The sequence below is a fragment of the Epinephelus fuscoguttatus genome, linkage group LG20 (genome assembly GCF_011397635.1).
Source record: "Epinephelus fuscoguttatus linkage group LG20, E.fuscoguttatus.final_Chr_v1".
NCBI lineage: Eukaryota > Metazoa > Chordata > Actinopteri > Perciformes > Serranidae > Epinephelus > Epinephelus fuscoguttatus.
The window spans coordinates 5325274-5347656 of NC_064771.1; the positions used below are offsets into that span (position 1 = coordinate 5325274).

The 22383-nt window shown below is 40.0% G+C and overlaps 1 protein-coding gene across 1 annotated transcript in view; it reads left to right on the forward strand.

Annotated features, from left to right (window-relative positions):
- The window catches only part of ryr2a (ryanodine receptor 2a (cardiac)), a 254922-nt gene extending 233593 nt beyond the window's left edge, over positions 1 to 21329 (forward strand). The window contains exons 103-115 of the mRNA XM_049562736.1: positions 761 to 847; positions 2560 to 2829; positions 3057 to 3187; positions 3592 to 3634; positions 7047 to 7180; positions 8454 to 8514; positions 9092 to 9238; positions 10204 to 10338; positions 13467 to 13623; positions 15482 to 15546; positions 15712 to 15812; positions 17325 to 17376; positions 18553 to 21329. Of these exons, the coding sequence (XP_049418693.1) occupies positions 761 to 847; positions 2560 to 2829; positions 3057 to 3187; positions 3592 to 3634; positions 7047 to 7180; positions 8454 to 8514; positions 9092 to 9238; positions 10204 to 10338; positions 13467 to 13623; positions 15482 to 15546; positions 15712 to 15812; positions 17325 to 17376; positions 18553 to 18648 (1479 nt within the window). The 3' untranslated portion in view covers positions 18649 to 21329. The remainder of the gene's footprint in view (positions 1 to 760; positions 848 to 2559; positions 2830 to 3056; positions 3188 to 3591; positions 3635 to 7046; positions 7181 to 8453; positions 8515 to 9091; positions 9239 to 10203; positions 10339 to 13466; positions 13624 to 15481; positions 15547 to 15711; positions 15813 to 17324; positions 17377 to 18552) is intronic.
- Positions 21330 to 22383: the final 1054 nt, after the last annotated feature.

Here is a 22383-nt window from a genome sequence, read left to right on the forward strand (position 1 = left end):
CACATAAATTACATTAATAAGATAAATTACTAGTGAGTTATTACTTCTTTTACGTAAAGATCTGTACCTCTTTATTCTCTGCATTAGCTCAAAATCATATGTTGACACCCCCAATGAATGTTGATTTCTTACCTGAGGTGCCAATCACAAGAACTATGCCAGACAATATCTTTTTGACCATGGTTTTTATAATGTCCTGTTTGCGAGTTGTTCAGCTTGAGATATTTCTTGACCTCAGCTGTTGAGCTGCAATAGGGGCAGAGAAAAAGAGTTGCAAGGGGGGTCGGTATGTATAAGCAGAGTGCAAGTAGGGGAGAAAGTGCATTTTATTCCGAGGGGGCGGGGCTGGAAATAGGACAGTGGCATGAAGTGCGGCAGCGCGTCAAGGAGCGCCAACACGCGTCTAGCCACAGCTGGTGTGTGGTTGTACATTTGAAATAATTGGGGGATATTATTCGATGCGTACCATTCACAGCCGGTGTGTTTTGACTTAATAGATACCCACTTATTTGCACCAACTCAGACTGCTGAAGCCTCATCTTAACTTCTGTGAGCCCTAGAAGTCATTTTTACACAGAAAGAAGACACTATATTTTGATCCCCACCACTTACATTGGAATCTGGTTCGGAAGGAATCTCATCATTGCCAATATGGACAGGAGGAATGATTACAGCAACCAAAAGTAGCCTTAATATGCAGTTGCTTAGTTGTCCAACATATAAAACACATTAAAAGCTCTTCTCCCTTTCTCCCCTGCAGAACTACTTTGCCAGGAATTTCTACAACATGAGGATGCTGGCGCTGTTTGTTGCCTTTGCAATCAATTTCATCCTCCTGTTCTATAAGGTAATGGCGTAGCAGGGATGTTGTTATGAGGTTAGAGATTGGGCGGCAAAAGGGGGGGTTAGTGGGAATAGCCTTTAACAAAGAGGCTCATAACTTCCAAATGGAGGACTTGCAAGATATTGTGATGGTCATGAGCTAAAGGACAGCTGATAACTGTTCATGCTATTGGATATTCCACCTGATGTCATTGCGTGGATTTTATTTTTGCCACAGTGACAGTACAAGTGGGAGAGATTAGAAGATGTAGACGAAAATTTTGGAGTACAAATTTTTTAAGTTGCATTTATCAGTATTTTTATATGTGAGTCAGATGACTACATGTAAAGTGGAAGTTGTTGCTTACAGTAATGGACCCACAGAGAACGATCACCCAACTCTGCCGTTCCTCTCAGTTCTACAGAGCTTCTTTCAGCTCACTGTTTTCATTTTACAGCCCACAATTTAACTGTTTTGGTTTAGTCTCACTGCTCTCATCAGCGATGTTTCCACGCAGCTGTGTTCAGTGACTGATATCAGTGGTGACTGATAGCTCATTGAGTGCCTCTGATGTGTGTTCCTATGTTCTTCGGTGTCACAGAGAGCTCACAAAGAAATAAGTGCTTATGAGTATGATTATTTTATTAGACTGCAAGTCAGCCACATGTTGAATAATGACTAACAGGAAGAGACAAAATGAAAAGGAGGTGTCCCGTACAATAATGATTTAGGGCTCATCACTGTGGGACTGCTGTCACGCACTTTTTAACATAATAAATAAATGAACAAAAAGGAATAGAGTCAGATACACGCACAGCAGTTTTCACAGGTTTTTAATCAGGGTAAATATCCTCACTGAGGTCCATACATGTTACCATGGTTACCAAATGATTTGTATAAATAGGTTATATACTTGGCCATATAAAAAAAATGTGACTTAGCCTTATAAATATCAGTTATAAGATCACAGACAGATTTCACAATTAGCTGATGGATTTATTTGTAGTTAAGGGTTTTGAAATTATGTTAAGATCACATATATGCTATCGTAAAATCCTGTGGGTTGTTCATTTGCTTTCACACCACAAACGAACCGCACTAAGGCCCACTTTTCAGGCAATCTCAATACAGTTGTTTTGTCAGGGTTCACTTGACAGCTCTCACACAAGCCAAAACAAACTCAAAACAGAATTTGGATGTGCAGTATCAATTCTATATGATGATAATACTGCACTTACAGCTGGCTCTCCTGCCTACAAATGGTGAAAAAAATCAATTAAATTAGCTTGGGTTGGGACTGTAGTCGGTTTATTTTCACCCCTCACAATTCGTAGGGGTTGGACACAGTCACTACTGTGCAAAATAATGCAACACAAAATATGGGCAAAAATCTTAAAAAAAAAATAGCAAATCAGCTCCTGCAGGACAAAGTCTCAACAAAACACAACATAAGGAGTTTTAAAAAGCTGTATGTGGGGAAGAACAATTGTGTTGGATCACTTTACATCACTTTAGATGCTCTCCATTCATTATAAGGCAATGAAGCCGTCTCTGACAATCAAACAAAACCCTTAAATATTCTTAGCTCTATAAGGTAGTATATTTTATTGTGAGGCTAAAGTATAATATTACACGTTTTATATCCCGCTTGTGATTCTGTTATCAGTTACATCATTTTATTCTCACACACTCAGCTTGATTTATTATTTTAAGACTGATAAATTGTCCCCTACCAGGTTTCTACATCCTCGTCTGTGGTTGAGGAAAGGGAGGTGGTGTACACCAGCAGCCAACCAGACAGCGGCGTTCAGTGGGATCCTCTCGGAGGAGAAGCATTGGAGACAAAGGAGGACGTGGTGGATGAGGCTAGAGAGCTGCTGAAGCCTGTCACAGTTCGTTTTGTCCTGGAGGAGAGCAGTGGATACATGGAGCCCATGTTACGGATCCTGGCTGTCCTGCACACTGTCATCTCCTTCTTCTGCATCATCGGATACTACTGTCTCAAGGCAGGACACTGACTGTTGATCCAGCAGAAGTCATTTACATAGTTGGAATCTGTATCTGCTGTTAATAAGAACCTTAACCAGCTAAATCCTAAAAAGTTACCTATTTAATGTTTTCCTAGATATTTTCAGACATTTCATATTCAAGGATTTGAATTTTCGGTAATTACATTACATTGTTTGTTATTTTACAACTATATTGGTGTGCATGTGTGTGTCTGTGTGTGTAGGTGCCACTGGTGATCTTTAAGCGTGAAAAGGAGGTGGCCAGGAAGCTGGAATTTGATGGTCTTTATATCACAGAACAACCATCTGAGGATGACATCAAAGGACAGTGGGACAGACTGGTAATCAACACACAGTGAGTACACCCTGTGTGTGTGTTTGAGAGTGTGTAGTTTACGTTGCACAGTATATGCTACAACATCCATTAAAAAGACAAGTGCCATTAAGTGGAAGATGTCTGAAGAACCAGGAGGAAGAACAAGAACACGAGATGAGGTTTGAGAAAACCCATTGCAGGCACAGCAGTGCAAACAAAGATTAGAGGTACCTTGTGCATTCCAATATACAGAGTTAGCAGCGACAAGGAGAGAGGGCAGAGGGGACATTATGATTACAATAACTATTACCATGTCCATGACAAACTCTGAGAAAACCAACAGTGAAAGTTTGAGCAAATGCATTTCTCTTGTGTTTTTTGTAAACATTTTCATAATTATCCATCTTATGTGACTCATGAGCCTGTTCTCCTCTGATTTTCAGATCTTTCCCCAACAACTACTGGGATAAGTTTGTGAAGAGGAAGGTAGGAGTCATTGTTTTTGTAGACCTGTGGCCATATTCACAAAGGTTCTTATCTTACCACCAGGTGTCCTCCCAAAGTTTCCAGCTAAGAGTTTCGTCTTCAGAGCTATTCACAAAGCTGCTGAGAGACACTTTTACTGAAGAACAAAGACTAAGCTACGAGAGGGGGCGGAGTTGACCGCGTTGGATGACATCATGTTTCTTTCCTGAACTTCTTCACTGTGTCCTCAGTGTTTGATGAGTTGCCTGTTTGTCAATGAATGTGAAATAACATTTTCCTCAATATAGAGAAATGTGAAGAGCAGAGAAAATCTAAATGGACGGACAGACAGACGGATGGATTGATTGATTGATTTATGGACTGATTGGCTGATAGACTGATTGATTGATGGATGGATGGATGGATGGATGGATGGATGGATGGATGGATTGATTGATTGATTGATTGACTGATTGTTTGTTAGATAAATACTTCTGAAACTCTATTTTAGAGCTCTACCAATACTTTATTTATTGGCCGTGTGATAGTAATAGAGGCAGGATATTATACAGTTTAAAGCCCAGTCCCGACCAAAGATTCACGATGATACGGCTTGAAACAGGCAACTCCCAGTCCCGACCAAAGATTCACGATGATACGGCTTGAAACAGGCAACTACATGCAATGTGCCCTTCTGCAACTAAAAACCTGCTGGTTCACACCAGTGCAACTAGATGGGATTGTGTATCATCTCTATGCAACAACTCTCTGTACTTTTGTTCTGAATTCCAGCTTTTCAGGCTTATTATATGACTGAATATAATTTGTTAAAATATGAATGAGGATAGTGAAAGTGAGCCACAGTTGCATTTGTAGTAGTGATGAAACAGCGAAAAACATAAAGAAAACGAGCATCAGATGGACTGTATCATTAATAAATACGTCACACTAATATATATAACAAGCACCAAGTAAGCAGTAAATGAGAATGTGTGTGAGGGAGGCATAAGCGCATACAGCAAGCAGCAGCAGCGACCCACCATTTGACACTGGTACACCATGAAGACAGAAACAGAGGGCTCAGTGGGGGAGGAGCACCTGCTGCAGCAAGCAAACACACTGTTTGCAATTGTTTTGACTTGCACAGCAGACTTCGCTGCAAGCCAATTGGCTGTTGAAACAGGTGACATGCTTACGTTCTAAAACAAGCCGTCAGCAAATTGACCACCTGAGTTGCAGTTGACACCATCAGCTGGCTTGAGTCGAGCTCAGACCGGCCAGTTCACACCACTGCAACTTTTCTTTGCAACGTTCTAAAACAGTTTTGTCTCATAGTGAATCATTAATCTAAACTAGGTTTTACAGTAACTCTTACTGTTAAAAATGACATCATTGTACTATAACAGTCAACTTCTTTGGGGATTTAATAATTACAAATCAGCATCTTTTTCTTAAAATATATTAAAGAAAACATAAACGTTCATATCAGTGCATATGGCACAACATATACACCGATACTGATATATTGGTCAGGCTCTACTGTATTGTCCACATTTTTTGCAAATATGGATTAGAAATTCATTATCCCTGTTTTTAGAAAGCACTGATTTGATGAGGCACCTTACCTGCAGTACATCACTGACTGTGGGCAGGTCTTAGGGCCAGGTTATTCTAGAAAAGAAGTGGTTCATACAGCGTGTTGCCCAACTAGTTTGGAATTCAAAAGTTTATACGTGATTCGAACAACAGGGCAAAAAGCCAGCATTTCTAAAGAGGGGGAGAAGTGAAATCATTTAAAAAGTGGCGCACATTTTCAGACAGTCTCTCCTGAAAGACATATTGCACTCAGTTGTTCACATGGAGAGAGACAGAAATAGTTGTGTCAAGAGTGAAAAAAGAGAGCTTGATGAGAAGTTCAAACTCTGGCTCCTTTCTCACATCTACACAGCTGACAAGGCACATTGTGAGGTCAGTTCTCTGAGGGAACTACTTTTAGCATTAACATGCTTTGTGAATAACTCATAGACCAAAAACTTAAGAGTTCCAAAGTTAGGACTGTGATGCTGCTCTTATTCTCAGGAGTTTCTCCAAACTCAACCTTCTCTGAGCTTCTTTTAGATTCAGGATGTCTTGTGAATACAACCCCAGATAAGGTTCGACTCATCCACTCAGTTTTTAACTGTGGAACAGGGAGCACGTATAACTGAGCTACCATAGACTCAGGACAGGTGTTGGAAGATGTTCATTAGATTTTTTGTATATTCACTGACTGTTATATTTAGGTTGGGTTTAGACCATAGGAGTCATTATACAGCTGGTTGTATCACACCAATGTAGATACATTTTACTGAATTTCTTCTCTGTAACCGGTAACAAGATTACAAAATAATTGCACATCACTGATCACAAACTACATTAAAGTTTATTGTGACAGAGGTGTGCCACATTTACCTTTCTCTCTGACAGACATGATCTAACTCCTCTCCCTCTCTCACACTCACACTCACACTCACACACACGCACAGACACACACAAAGTCTCTCTCACTCCATCTCTCTTTTCTCTGTACAGTTATGTCATACATGTTACATGTTATGATTATTTATGCCACATTTCAGTGAGGCCCTCTCCTGCCTGATCAGCTGTTCAGTAAACCCACAAAAGCAGCCAGTTGCTCTTTCATTTCTATTCCTGCCTCTTTGGTGATTTATATGAAAACACACTGCATTCACAAAAGAAAAAAATGTTTTCTGAATTATGAGAAAAGATAGTTTCAGTCACAGCTAATCTTGGCTAGAGGATAAGACAGGGGACAATGAATGGTTTCCATGGGTTCTCCTGCTTACTCCTACAGCCCACAGACATGCAGGTTAGGTTAACTGGTGACTTTAAATTGCCGCCAGATGTTAATGTGAGTATGAGGGATTGTCTGTCTCTGTGTGTCAGCCCTGTGAAAGTCTGGTGACACATTCAGGATGTATATCACCTCTCACCCAATGTCAAAGGATAAGAGGTTACACAAAATTGATGGAAAAAATGGAAAGATACTTATTGGATATAACCTCATACGTTAACAGTCTTCCATAACTATGAGAACTTCTCTCATAAACACAAGATCCTGATGTCGTGCTTATGAGATAGTAACTCATCATAACGAGATAAGGTGTCTTTTTTTTCCTTTTGTAAATGACTTACATTACTGCTGTAATCCTGGAAGGATTAAATTGAAGATTAATAAGGCTAAACCCTGTGTGTCTCTAGTAAAGCACAGTGTATGTACTGGTTGCCATAAAATGAGGATAGTAGTTGTATTGTTGACAGATGACATCTTGTCATCTGTCCTTGTATGAATGACGTTCAATGCGAAAAATACAGTCTATTCTACCTGAGATGTTGTCCTACTGGAAAGTGTTTTCTCCCTGCTTCTCCTCAGGTGATGGATAAATATGGAGAGTTCTACGGCCATGACCGCATCAGTGAGCTGCTGGGAATGGACAAGGCTGCTCTGGACTTCAGCGACTCTCACAAAAAGAGAAAGCCCAGGAGAGACAGCTCATTGGCTGCTGTGTGAGTACTCTGTGTGTGTGTGTGTGTGTGTGTGTGTGTGTATGTGTGTATGTGTGCGTGTGTGCGTTTATGTGTTTATGAGACACAAATATGTAATAATACATACCTGCACACTAAAGCTTGATTTTAAATCATGAATCTTACAAAATATTTTACACCAAAGCGTAATAATGTTAACAATGGCTGCAGCATTTCACGGTAGGCTGACCATAGTTATCGTACACTGCCAGGACAAACTTAGTCAAAGTGCATCCACATCTATATTCTTAATCAGTTTTCTTTGTATGATTAAAGAAAGGTCAATTTTATGCTGTTCAAGTCAATGCACATACATAGCAATAAATACTACTTATGAATAAATGAAAACTAAATTTTATTTAACAAGAAATAAATATATAATTCAGGAAAACAGCGACCATAGTTACCATACACTGCTTACTAATACAAGGTCATCCTGACCTCCCATACATGAAAAATGGGACAGTTCAATTGAACACATATTTAAATAACCATTTCAGATGACTTGAGTCATTCATATCCACTTGTGTTCTGTAAATGGTAAATGGACCTGCATTTGTATAGCACCTTTCTAGTCATCTACTGACCACTCAAAGCGCTTTTTACGCTACGAGTCACATTCACCCATTCACACACACATTCATACACTGGCGGCCGAGGCTACCATACAAGGTGCCACCTGCTACTCAGTTTTAACACACTCACACACCGATGAAACAGCCATCGGGAGCAATTTGGGGTTCAGTACCTTGCTCAAGGATACTTCGATCTGCAGCCTGGAGGAGCCCGGGATCGAACTGATGATCTTTCGATTGGTGGACGACCCACCCTACCTCTGAGCCACGGCCGCCCGTGCCCTGTATGTCATTATTAAAAGTTCACGGTACAATTTACAGTATAAAGGGCAGTAAAAAGCAAAATTAAACTCATTTTTTTGTTTATCTCAGATCACACACTGGACAAAATTTTCTTCTTTCAAAGCAGCCCACCAACCTGTTACAATATGAAGAGGCAGAATAGCAGCTCTAATCTGAGAACAGATAGACCTGTTTTCCTTTATTGGTATGAATCATTTCCAGTAGGCTGATCTGTACACACTTGAAATGGGATTTGGAGTTAATAGTATCAGGTTTTACAAGCAGGACTTTTATTCACCCTGAAAGCTGGGTCTTCTTCAGAGGCTCAGGGTCCTCTGTTGGTCATATGGTCTCACACATGATCGTCCTCTGTGAGCCTCTTCTCCATCTGTTTTCAGGCTGAACTCCATTGATGTCAAGTACCAGATCTGGAAGCTGGGGGTTGTGTTCACAGACAATGTAAGTATGTAGAGGCACAAAATCATTTAGCAGCCATGTCTGGCTCCATTATGTGGATTGGAAGTAACAGGGTTTCAAAAACATTGCCTCTTTACATTTAAGAATTTAAATATTATCATGATGTCAGCAGGCATTCCAGAGGTATTTAATCAATAATAAAAATTAAAAAACTGTTAATGAATGATAATAAAATGTCAAACTGAGGCTTGATTTGCCATCTTTGCAGACATTTTCCGATTTCTGATTCAAATTAACTGCACTTTCGATATATTACACTATATTGCCTTTCACTGAAGGTTGCAGTATGCAGATATTGAAGCATATCAACAACATATACGGAAATATAGTACTAGCTTACCTCTGGCTTTTTCTAACGTACTGTTGTCTCATTTATGCAAAGTTTTGGTCCCGTCAAATTCTGGGATCATTAACAGTCACTTCATGTGATATTTTCATGAACTGATACACTAATCTGTGCCAAAATTGAAAAGCCATGTAAATGCAGCCAGAAACTGAACATTGATATTGTCCTTATGTAACTGTATTAACTAACCTCACTGTCCCTCGCACCATACAGTCCTTCCTGTATCTGGCCTGGTATATGACCATGTCCATCCTGGGTCACTATAACAACTTCTTCTTTGCTGCCCATCTGCTCGATATTGCCATGGGCTTCAAGACACTCCGAACCATCCTGTCCTCAGTCACACACAATGGCAAACAGGTAAACTACGACATACCCAGCTACACTATGGTCGAAAAAATGCACACATATTACAGCATTTGCATGTCTGTACTTAAACACCTTCCTGCAACTACTGTGTTAAACATAGTAACATAGAATCCTTGTCTGATGTTGCATTGTCAGACTTGACAAACAGCTAACAGAGTCCAGTAAAGGCCAAAACAAACTGGCAGTGAATGCCGCGCATCAAAAAATACGCCCCCATTATTTTCAGTGTACAACCCCACTCCGGCGGCAACTAGAAATGCTGCTCCAGGACACGCGGCGGCCTTTGATGCCACTATTCTATCTCCAGCCTCACTGCCCCTGGAATTAAATGCATTTTCCCCCACTCACTCTCTGCCTTTTACATACCAGCACATATAACAACTCTTTTTCCCTACTCCTATGGCATCAACACAGTATGAAAAATGTTACATAAATACATTCCAATCATATATTTAAATGTTACCACCTTTTAGCACTCTGTATTATACTACCCCTAATATACTGTATCCATATTGTAGCTGACATGTAAAGCTTGTCAAATAACTCATTCAACGATTCTCCATAAAAACTACTAAAGACAGATTATCTTTAATAAAATGTATCTTCCCAGTGTGTTGCAGACTATTTCTGCTGTACATACATCCAAACTTGAGGGAAGAAAGCAAAGTGATCGCCTGCATGCTTGTTAAAGCCACCCTGCTGCCAAATAGAGGTTTTTTCTACTGTTGTCCACAAGGGGGTTTTAAAGTACCTTAAATAACACCAGCACAGAAATAGTACATTCAAAGTGTCCAGATCAACCACTAACCACCATTTTATAAAGTATTTTAGAGACCATCTCACATTTTTTAAAGCATACAAACATGTTGTTATTTTAGTTGCCCATGTTGTTGTATTTTTTCTGTACCCAGACTGTTGTGCATCAGAGCAGCCTTGTCTTCTCTCCTGTCTTCCAGCTGGTGTTAACAGTTGGCCTGTTAGCAGTGGTGGTGTACCTATACACAGTAGTGGCCTTCAACTTCTTCAGGAAGTTCTACAACAAGAGTGAAGATGGAGAACTGCCAGACATGAAGTGTGACGACATGCTGACAGTGAGTGTGACATGTGTATAGCTTTCTGTGCTGTAGTGCAGTCCGACACTTTGCCAACATATTGTGCTTTACTAGAATGGCAACTACAGTTGCCTTAGGTCTAATGGCTCAAGGCAGCATCTAGGCATTACTTTGTTGGTCAGTGTTAGCTGTGAACATAATGACAGCATTTTAAATGAGGACAGGAACAAATATCTGATGTAACACGTAACAAGACAAGAGGTTAATGAATGAACTTGAAATTCATAACATGTAGATGAAGGGTAAGTTGGTTTATACTGTTTTTCAGCAGGTAGCAGTTAGATGTATGGACACTGGGAAGCAGTCCTGTTATATGAATGAATGTGTACGTGGCACTGGTGACAGGCAGTAGTGTTGGATATAAAACGGTGATGTGGACCAACGGCTATCCTGACCTGGATCATTTCTGACTTTTCAAGAAATAATCTGAAACTAAAATCTGCCCATTGCTTTTGTTGAATATATATATTTCTCACATCTGTGCAGTTGGGTGTTGTCAAATGTCAAAGGGTAACTTCAGAATTTTTCAACCTGGACCCTATTTTCCCATGTTTTTGTGTTTGAAGTGACTCATGGGTTCAACAATTTTTGATATTGTTCCAGTGCTGAGTGAGAGTCCTGAAGCCGGCCTCAGCAAAACCAGCTGCAATGTAACCACTTGGGGCATGTTCACACCATCGATTTACATTTACTAAAAGTGCTTGTATTTGGCACTGACAGGCTCAATTTTCCATTCTGTCTGACAACATTATGGAAAGGATCTCTACAGAGATAGACCTTTTTATTAAAGAGTAAGAGTTTCTGGTTAAACAAAAAGGACCTTACTCTTTCACATAAAGGTCTGTCTCTCCAGGGATCCTTTCTGAGATGCTGTCAGACACTTATAATAATCTGATTGGCTGGGTGGTATCTATTTTTTCATGCCTTCCTGAAATTCTACCAGGGTATGTGGTATATGACTGCATTTGTCTGCAGGGCTAACCCACCCCTAAAGCTCCAGTCTGTAATGTTCCACCAATAAAACACTGACCTCTGGTGGTGCATAATGTGCACTACATATATCATCCTCAATGCAGCTACTGAAAGATGAGCATCTGTAGTTTTGACGTTATTGAAAATCTTACCATCGTAACTTCTAAATACCCTGGTATACCCTAATACCATGATGTCACCCAAGCCTATAATCTGAGCCTGTCAGTAGCAAAACCATGCACTATTAGTGGACATGAATTGACGGTGCAAACATGCCTCAAGTGGTTACGTTGCAGCCTGTTTCGGTGCTACTGGTTGCAGCACTCTCACACAATACTAGACCAATGTCAAAAACATTCTTTTACCATTAGTCATTTAGACACAAAAACATGGGAAATAGGGTCCAGGTTGAAGACACAGAAGTTACCTTTTGAGACCATGATTTTGTCTCTTCACAACTATTTAGTCTCATTGCTCTGGGCCGTGGCTCACTGCTGTTCTCGCTGCTAATATCAGTAAAGCCTGCCTCACTGAAAGTAGGAAGCATCCTGAGGAGCCTGTCTGTAAAGAGGGTCCAGCTCCATTTATGGTCAGAAAGTCATGGGTCAGAGCTTTTAGTCTGACAGTGTTCACCCTCAGGCTCTGTCTGTGGTTCAGCTGAAATGCTGTAAGATTACATGCTTTCTTTTGTCAGTTTCTTTTCCAGGCATCTGTTAGCTTTGTAGGAATAGCAACAGTGCGTGTGACCATAAGAAAGATGACTTTTAATTGTTACTAACCTGGGTTTGTTTTCTATGATGCAAGCTCAGTTTGAGGCTCCTTGGGTACAGTACCAGTGATAGCCCAGGATAATTGGATATGAAAAGGAAAAGGAAGTAGGTATGAGGGTTAAAAGTGACCCAGCTATGTGGTACAGGATAGCGATACTGGCACTGACTTCATGCTAGAGGCCATGGTACAGTGCTAATAGGTTTATCGTGCATTTTAATCTTTGGTAGTGTAAACTACCTACTAGTAGTCTAAACATTTACAAAAAGGTCTGTGCCTTTAATGCATATTAGCTTAATCAGGTAGGAAGCATAAACGTGTCAAATCAAATATCTAGACACATCTTGTCTGATGAAGGGAGGAAGCAGGTAAAGACAGAGTGAATCACTGCTATAATGAGGCTGTTCTCTGCTACAGAGCCTTCTGAAAGAAATACTATATAAGGGCTCTATGGTGTGTGTTTTCTGGGGGTGGGAGGGGGCCTTCTGTCACCCGGAAATTTCAGGACACACACTCTAATCCCCTATAGTCACTCACCCATAGCATTCCATAGAGCTCTTCTATTTCCTATTAAGGGGCCGCGGGTGGCAGTTTTAACTGGTGTACAGGAAGGTGACAGGGGCTTAGTGGGATGGAGGGATAGACTGATGAAGGGCCACTGCCCCAGGCAGGTTTTTGCTCTTTCCTCTCCTCCCTTTATGTGATTAAATCTCTTACAATAACACTCCCAGCAGGATGAGAGGATCTGAGCTGATCTCTTCTTTTCTGTTCCACTTGTTCCTCTCTTAGCCTCCATCTTTCTCTCAGTGTACTAGGGTTTTACAATCTTCTTTCCTCTTTCTCCTTTTGTTAGTTCCTCACTGCACTCTTGTTCCTTTTATATACACAGTATGTCTGATTTAAGATTTCTTCTCTTTCCTGTTTTCCCATTAACACATTATTCCCTTACTTTTAACTTCATTTTAAAGTCATTATTGTTATAGTACTTTGTTGCTCAAATTATGGTGGTCATACTGCAAATGTTCATTGTGGAAACATTGTTGAATGTACTGGGTCAGAGACCATATAACCCAGATTTGACACAATAAAATCATTCCACGGATGAAGACTGACTGACTTTTAAAGACTTATTTTCCTTTTACTGAAACGTAGTTGTCAAAGAGTTCTTTAGTCAGTCCCATTTCTGTCATCCTGACCCGCACTTTTTTTAAAAAAAAAAATATTACTTTAATTTAGTGCAAAATAAGGAAAAAAAGGTGTGCACCTTTCAGTGAGTTGTAAAAATCATAACTAGTCCTCATTTCAAATCCAGCATGTTAATTCTCTCTCTCTCTCTCTCTCTCTCTCTCTCTCTCACCCTCTCACAGTGCTACATGTTCCACATGTATGTTGGTGTACGAGCAGGTGGAGGGATTGGTGACCAGATTGAGGACCCAGCAGGTGACGAGTATGAGATCTATCGCATCATCTTTGACATTACCTTCTTCTTCTTTGTCATCGTTATCCTCCTGGCCATCATCCAGGGTGAGAGGTCCAACCCATACATGTGTGTGCACGCGCGCACACACACACACACACACACACACACACACACACACACACACACATTGCCCCATCAGTAAAGAAGGGTGCAAACCCATGAAGATGACTCCCTTTTGTTTTAAGCTGCTTTGTTAGAATTATCAAAGGGGTCTGTGGAATTTACTCAAGTCCGGAGCCTACATCATAGTCTGGGTCATGCCGGCATTTGTTTAATCAATCAGTCAATCAATCAATCAATCAATCAATCAATTTTATTTATAAAGCCCAATATCACAAATCACAATTTGCCTCACAGGGCTTTACAGCATACGACATCCCTCTGTCCTTAGGACCCTTACAGCGGATAAGGAAAAACTCCCCCAAAAACCCTTTAACAGGGAAAAAAAACGGTAGAAACCTCAGGAAGAGCAACTGAGGAGGGATCCCTCTTCCAGGACGGACAGACGTACAATTGATGTCGTACAGAACAGATCAGCATTATAAATTAACAGTAAACTGTATGACACAATGAGACAGAGAGGGAGAGATGCAGGACAGACAGTAGTGACAGTAGCTTACAACAGCAGTAATGAAAGTAATAATATTATAATTAATATATCTGATAGTATACGTATGTGACAATAATCATATGTGTATAATAACATCAGAAGTATGACTAATGATAACAGCAGCAGCAGGAGGCATCAGGCAGGACCACGGCAGCAGCACAACCACACACGCCCACATTAAAGAGCCATACTGTAGACAGTAGAAACTACCTGATGTAGCCACTGTGACGTCACGCCACTGGTTTGTGGATTTCCATTTTGAAGCCTTGAGTTTGGTGTTTTGACGGTCGCCATCTTGTATGTTTTTTTTGGAGCCTGAGGTGTCCATGTTTGGACAAGAGAGTGGAGCTAATGCTGGCCTCTAGCTTGGTTAGCATGGTGCATCTAAGGTTAACAGTAATAATGCTAACGTCAGCTTTGCTAGCGGAAAAACAGACTTAAAACCATTAACCAATTAGATGTACATATACGAGAAAAACTGAACATCTTTTAGTTCAACCAAATGCTGAATAACACTTTTTTAGGGGACTAAAATGTTACTGTCATGAACTGACAAAACATTAAAATAGTGACAGCAATGGCTGCACTTATACTATACTGACTCTGGGGTTATGCTATGGTTGCATAACCTTACCAACATTGTCACCGTGGTAGCAAATTGTCAGTGAACAGCTCATACCTGTCACTCAAAGCAGTCATGCCCTTTGTGTAACTTTACACCTCAATAACATTTAAAGGGGTGTGTCATAAAAATGCACCCCTTTACCCCCATACAGTTTTCAGGAGCAGGGGAAATTAGCTATCGAGGTCGTAACTGTTTTTTGTACCAGGCTGTAAGCATATTTACTTCTGCTGTAAAGTTGGCCATATTGCAGCATCATATTGCAGCTACAAGTAGCAGGACTTTTTCACAGCAGACACAAGTGAAAATAATAGCATTAATTAGAACCACCTGTGTTTTTCTGCAGTGACATGTTTTGGGCATGAATTGTCTTTATTTTTTTCTCTTTCATTCCAGAATTACAAGCAGATGATTATATCAGTCAAATATGATATCATAAGCGTCACATTTTACATGTTAAACGTTGTAGTGGCATTGTTTTAAAGCTGTTTTTAACATTTTGTTTTAGATTCCCACAAACCCAAATAAAGTTGTGATCATTGTATGACAGTAATATGAAGACTGTTACATGAAGTACTATTAAAGATTATTGAGTAAAACAAAGGGCTTATGCTGTTGGTTGTGGTCTGGTTAGTTAATTTCTCCACCGTCTGTGGTCTGAACATTCAAGGGTTGATCATTGATGCTTTTGGAGAGCTGAGGGACCAGCAGGAACAAGTGAAAGAAGACATGGAGGTGAAAAGACACACTCATACATTCTCTACCACCTAAAACAATGCAGTATTATACAGCACGTGACTGGCTGGTTGCACTTTAACAGCCAATATGGTTACAAGTAAAGAGTGTCAGTTAAAGGTTTTGTATAACGAGAATCACGTAACATCCATCTTTCTCTTCCAGACAAAATGTTTTATCTGTGGAATAGGTAATGACTACTTTGACACAGTGCCACATGGCTTTGAAACGCACACGCTACAGGAGCACAACCTAGCCAACTACCTGTGAGTACATCTGGAGTTTCTGTGTGTTTGTATGTGTGTACATGTACCTCTAACGAAGTGTAACCTGGTATTTTATAATCATGCCTGCCTTGTGCAATGCACCTGATTGAAAGACTCAACAAATGTTGTGTTCTCATTGGTCTTTGCCTCCAATTTATAACTGGGAATGTTTCGAGCAGTGACACAAATCATTTAAACACCAGTGTGGTTGTTTGAGGGTCCTTGTACGCAGTAAAGATTCTGGGAGCTGGCCCCCACAATCCTGAATGCTACTCCGCTACATGTCCCCCATTACAACATGTGGCTAATCTGTTGTGTGTGCTGTTATTTATGTCAGAACACTTTGTTACTGAATGTATAATGTTCAAACTCAACAAACAACAAAACAGTGGACACAGTTCTCAGCTGTATGATTTTAGACATGTTTCAAACCTTCCTCTGCACAACCAGTAGTTGTAGTAGTAAGTGCTGGCGTTTTTTGGTCATTTTCAACATGGACCCTGTTTTTCCATGTTTTTATGTCTACAACATTAATGGGAACAACAATTTTTGGAACTGGTCCTGTATTGAGTGTAAGCGTAGCGTGCTGCAGTGTTACCACTCAGGGCATGTTCGCACTATCAATGTACGTCCACTGAAAGTGTTTGTTTTTGCCACTAATGTGGACCCCAGGAAGAATAGTCTTCATTTCCATGAAGACTAATGGGGATCCAAATAAACAATAAACAATAATAAACTGACAGGCTCAAATTGTTATTCTAAGTGTCTGACAATATTATGTAAAGGATCCCTACAGAGATAGACCTTTTTAGCAGTAAGATCCTTTTTGTTTAACCAGAAACAGCCCCACTATCGCCAAACCCACCAGACTTCATTTAAATAAACATAAATTTGTATCGAGTATTGAGCCAGTATATTTTCACTTCTAACTAGGTAAATTAAGGGTTTATTTCAACAAAACCAGAGTTAATGATTTTCAGAGCAGGGTAAAGATGAACCAAAATGGTTTTGTCAGTTGCTTTTTTTTTTTTTTTTTTTGTTTCTGGCAACTTTGAATGAAGTGTGTTTTAAGCTGTTTATTTTAATGGAGTCTGTCGGGTTTGGTGATAGGGATTTCAGGGGTGTTTCTGGTAAAACAAAAAGGATCTTACTCTTTAACAAAAAGTTTAGCACTGTAGGGATCCTTTTCATAATGTTGTCAGACATTTAGAATGACAACCTGAGCCTGAGGCTCTTGACAAAAACAAACAGAGTGGACATTAATTGACAGTGCAAACATGCCCTGAGTGATTACATTGGGCTGCAGCAATCTCCCTCAATACTGGACCAATTAATAAAATTGTTGTCCCCACTATTCACATTAACATGGAAAAATAGGGTCTAGGTTGAAAAACACCAAATTTACCCTTTAACATCAGGTTCTGTTGGTGTATGTTTGTGCATGTGGGTGTATGTGTGACAATATTGTCAGTGGATATGTTCTTCTAATGTATGTGCGTGTGTGTGTTTCAGATTCTTTGTGATGTATCTCATCAACAAAGATGAAACAGAGCACACAGGCCAGGTAAAACAGCTTTTTTTCTTTTGGTCTTATGAAATATACATTACTATGATATTGTAATGTAGTTAGTACAGCTCAACTTCAAATTCTCCTCCAGTGTTTCTGATCCTTGCTGTTTGCATGGTTAAAGCCTCGGTATGCTTCAAACAAAGTGCCTGTCAGATCCTCTAACAGCATCTGAAACCCATGTCCAATAGTGGAATCTCACCCCTCTGTATGGTTTCCTGTAGAAAAAAAAATGGTGCTGCTACATGTCCTGATAGTGTCCTGGACAAATAGGAGAGATTCCAGTCAAATATTGTCTGTGTTTATTGACCTTAAAAACAACTGAAAGGCAGGCTATGTAAAGACATCATCGTTCTTTATAGATTTATAAAGAAATGTAGGTGACTTTTGCTTGTCCATTATATTCCAAATAAAATAAATCCTGTCAGTCCTGTTGTGTTAGTCCAACTAAAACCAGACTTCCAAAAACACATGTAAACATGCTAGTCCCACTGAAATCATACTAAATTGAATTTCTCAAAGTTGGACTAACACACTCAGATAATGTGACTTGAGAGTCAAATTACTCCTGCATGTATACAGTCAGTCAGACCCAAACTGGCCTAGGCGTTCTGTGCATGCTCCACAGTTTCCACCCCAGGCTTTGACCCGAGTCACATCGCATTAAATGTGTAACAGAGGAAGAAGTAGCCGATAACAAAATGGCAAAATCTACATCAGAGCTGTGCATTTCTGGACGGACAAAATGTACAGGGCTGTGACGTTTTTCACCATGGTACCAGTTTGCCACTAGCTACCCATAGCTAACTTTGCCGATTGTTTGGTCTGAGACGTAGTAGGTCAACTGAAAAAAGGTCCAGTACTAACAAGCTGAAAGGGGTCAATAAATCCGTTCCCCTCCCGTGACAGTAGTTCAGTTAAATGGGCTAGTTGAGCTATAACCATAGCTTGACTTAACTGTGCATGTGAACATACTGACAGAGTTTGGCTATTTGGAACAGGTAGAAACACTTCTGCCCTGGTCCTACAACAATTTGTTTGAACACATACTGGGGCCATTGGTGGCTCAGTGTTTGAAGCTCACACTGCTGTTACTAACCTCAGTAGGTGACTCTAAATATGTTGTATATAATGTAATCCCTTTCTACCTCCTCCCATCTGTCTGTCTTAAAGGAGTCTTACGTATGGAAGATGTACCAGGAGCGTTGCTGGGAGTTTTTCCCTGCAGGTGACTGTTTCCGGAAACAGTACGAAGATCAGCTCAACTGATCTGTTCTTGGGGCAACAAGCTTTCATACTGTAACCTGTTCAAGGCCCTCTACAGACATCTTCCCTTTGCTTATCCCTCAAACCTTTCTTACTGCTCTCTAAGGAGTCCCTGTTCCAGTGAACGATGGGTTCTATACTCGGCTCCCAGTCCAGGAGGAATCTCCAGCGTCCTCTACAGGCCCCGCCCTAAGCCTTCCTCCCAGCTCTTCCTCATCCAGACACTCAACTCGCCAGCTCTGCCCCAACTTCCAGCACACTTTGTTTGGAATGCTTCTAACTCTGACTTTGTACATAGAAAATATCAGAGTATATGCTGTACAATATGTGACTGGTGGCACGTCAAGGTTTTTGGCTCAGATGATGACTTCTTTGCTTCATCTTATTCTACATTCACAGTAACAAGCAAAAAATATAAAGGAATAATGGAGCAAGAGCAAAAGGAAGGACCCAAAGATGGACAGAGAAGGAGAGTGGAGAGAAAATGAAGAGAGAATTTTTCCTGAAAGACTTTCAGGACAATGATCGATACACAAAGAGCAAACATTAGTATGATGATGTTTACGACTTTTCATGTGTACAATGCACGTTGCATGTAGGTACAGGGGGTGGACACAAAGAAGGAACACCTACAACCCTGCTGTAATCCAACACAACAGTTCTGCAATAAATGCGACCTTTGAGAAGCCTATGGGTCTGCTTTGTTAAGACTGTCAAAGGGGTGCGGGATTAAACTCTGAGGTATTCTTTTTTTAGTTTGTGGTACATGCCAAGCAGGAAGATGTGAGGTGCCTCTACATAATCTAATCCAGCACACCACCGAACTACACAATTACCACAGAGTCGAATCAACACCTCTATGACAATGTCACAAACACTGAACATCCTGATCCTTACAAATAGAGCCGTTGTACTGGATTGACTTAAAATATAGTTTACAGATGTTAATATCGTGTCCACACCCTGTACATGCCAACACTGTGTGTGAAGGGCTCCTTAACTAAGTGTTCACATCATTAGCAACATAATCAGCAGTCCATTTGTTCCAGTGGAGCTGAGTGAGCTGGAAACCCAGCCAACATACGGACGTCAACAAGTCATGATTCTCCATCAGCTTGCAAGTTATCATCTTTTTTTAAGACAACAGAAGTAAATATATGTCCCGAAAACTATGCTTGCAAAACGGTTGAATCCATTGTTGACATAATGTTTACTAATTTTTTTTCTTTTATTTGATCTTTTGCCCCAGTAGCATCATGGTTTTAGGATAGTGTCCAACAAGCTGGTTCAGATCAATATATGTGGGAAACTACTGGTCAGATTGCCATGGAATTTACTGACCACATCATTTAACATCACCATTCAGACAACTGTTTAGCCCCGCTACAGGTCAAGGCTCTAAGAATAACTAAATTCTGCATGTTTGTTCTGTCCAACAGTATTTTGGTGTGTAAGAAACATCATAGCCTCTAGGTGTCCCTATCGGAGCTTTAGACTGTCTTTTTTCAATTAATGCTACTTAATTAGGGCTTGCTCCGTACATTTGTTAATCAAACAATGTAGTTTTATGAAAGCAATACCAAAGCAGCAAAAAAGTGATTTGTCTGTTTCAGACTTTATAGCTGCCGACAAAGTTAGCGCATGCTTATTAGCTAAGATAAATAATCAACCGGGCTGGAGCAACCTATCAGTTAGATCAGGAGGACAGGCTAAAGACAGATGATGATCAATGTTTGGATGAAAGCAGAAGGAGTGGAGACAGGAGGATACAGTGCCTTACTAAGCCAGGGGTGAGTTATGCAAGCTGGAGGAGGAGAGAGGAATGTCAGAGAATATGATGTAGAGACTGAGGATAAGACCAAGAGCTGGGTGATGGCATGTTTATGAAAGACAGAAACATACCACATGTGAGCACTATAGGAAAGTAGAAATTCAGACGGAAGAAGGACAGGGAGAGAAATGCCCTCAGGATTTTGTTATTACAAATATAACATGTATAACACGTGTTATATTTGTTATACATGTATAATATAACACAAATATAGCATTTCTCACTGGTTCTTACGCTATTTGGTGCAGACCTTAGTATAAATATCCACATTAAAAATAACTTAAATTTTCAGTTGTGCTTGCATTATAGCTTTATGCAGTGAAAAAGGGGTGTTACAATTTTATTTAAGATATGTTTTAATCAATTCTGTTTAATTATACATTACTATCAGATGATTAAGTTGTCTTGTAAAGTTATGGGATGTCAGGTTTCAGCTTGAAATGACCATTCCAATCGCCAAAATACATGTTGACATTGTACGTGTCTGCAAACCACAGTTATCTTTGTAAGTTTCATATGTAGCAGATATGTTAAAACTTTACGTTACAATTTTATGTTATAACAACACTGTGGTTAATGTGTGGTTAGGTTTTGGTACAAAAAAACCCCACTTGTTTAGGTTCAGGAAAACAACTGGTTTTGCCAGAGGGTTGGGGTTAACCGTTATCCTCTAACCCTAACCTCCTAATGCTACAAACATGGTGGGAAATGTCCCAAACTTGTTTGAAAATACCTTCTTTTCTCGCTACAAACAAAGCTGCCTAAGTCCACAATTCTGGTTTTAAAATACCTGCCTCTGTTGCTACAAACACGATTGAACATTATGGAAATCTTTGTTAAAAAATATCAGGTTTGGTCGCCACAAACAAGGCTGGAAATGCCCCAAATCCTTGTTAAAAACAACCGCATCTGACACTACAAACACTGGACATGTCACTGCAAACAAGGCTGGACATGTCCCAAACTCTCGCCAAAAAATAACTACTATGATGTTATAAACATGACTGGATGTTACCCAAACCCTTGTTAAACAATATCTGGTTTGGTCACTACAGACATGGTTGGAAATATCCCATTTCCATTCAAAAAATGGTGCTAAAAACACAGCTGAACATTACCCAAACCCACATTAAAAAATACCCACTTTTGACGTTACAAACATGACTGGACATGTTAAGCTCTGGTTTAGAAATACCTGCTTCTGTTGCTACAAACATTATCCTAACCCATGTTAAAAAATACCAGGTTTGGTCACAACAAACATGGTTGGAAATATCCCAAACTTGTGTAAAAAAAAACAAAAAACACTTGTGTTAGTCTTGAAAAGTGGTCTGGTGCTGTCTGCTGCCTGGCAGACATCTTCTCTAGGTGTCACACCATCCCCTCCCCCTCCTCCCTTGATGAGAAACTCAGCTCATGTGCATGTAATCCCACTACATCACTTAAGAAATGTTTACGATGTGTATGAGATGTACAAATTCAGAAATCTGTGGTTTTCAGAAATGTACAGCACCAACATTTATCCTGGCATCTGGGCTGAAATGACTGCAGCAAATGAGGTCATACTTCATACTGTAAATTGAGTGGAGATTTTTAACAAGCAACTTGTCCTGTGCAAATGGCTTTTTCATTTTAACAGAAGCATTCAGTTCCTTTGGATGGCTCCATATACACTTACAGTTGTCAGTTTATTTGGTTCACCAAATTGTACTAATACAGTTTAAGAGATGTGTTGATTCAACTGTTTTGTGGTGCTTGAGGTGTTTATAGTATTTAATCAACTACTAATAATTTATATAAATGGGGAGTACAAAATATCAGAAACACTTCTGAGTATAAACAGGCAAACAATAGCCTATAGTAAGTTGTATTGCTGGGTTGCTAGATTGCATAAGTTTCAGCCAGAT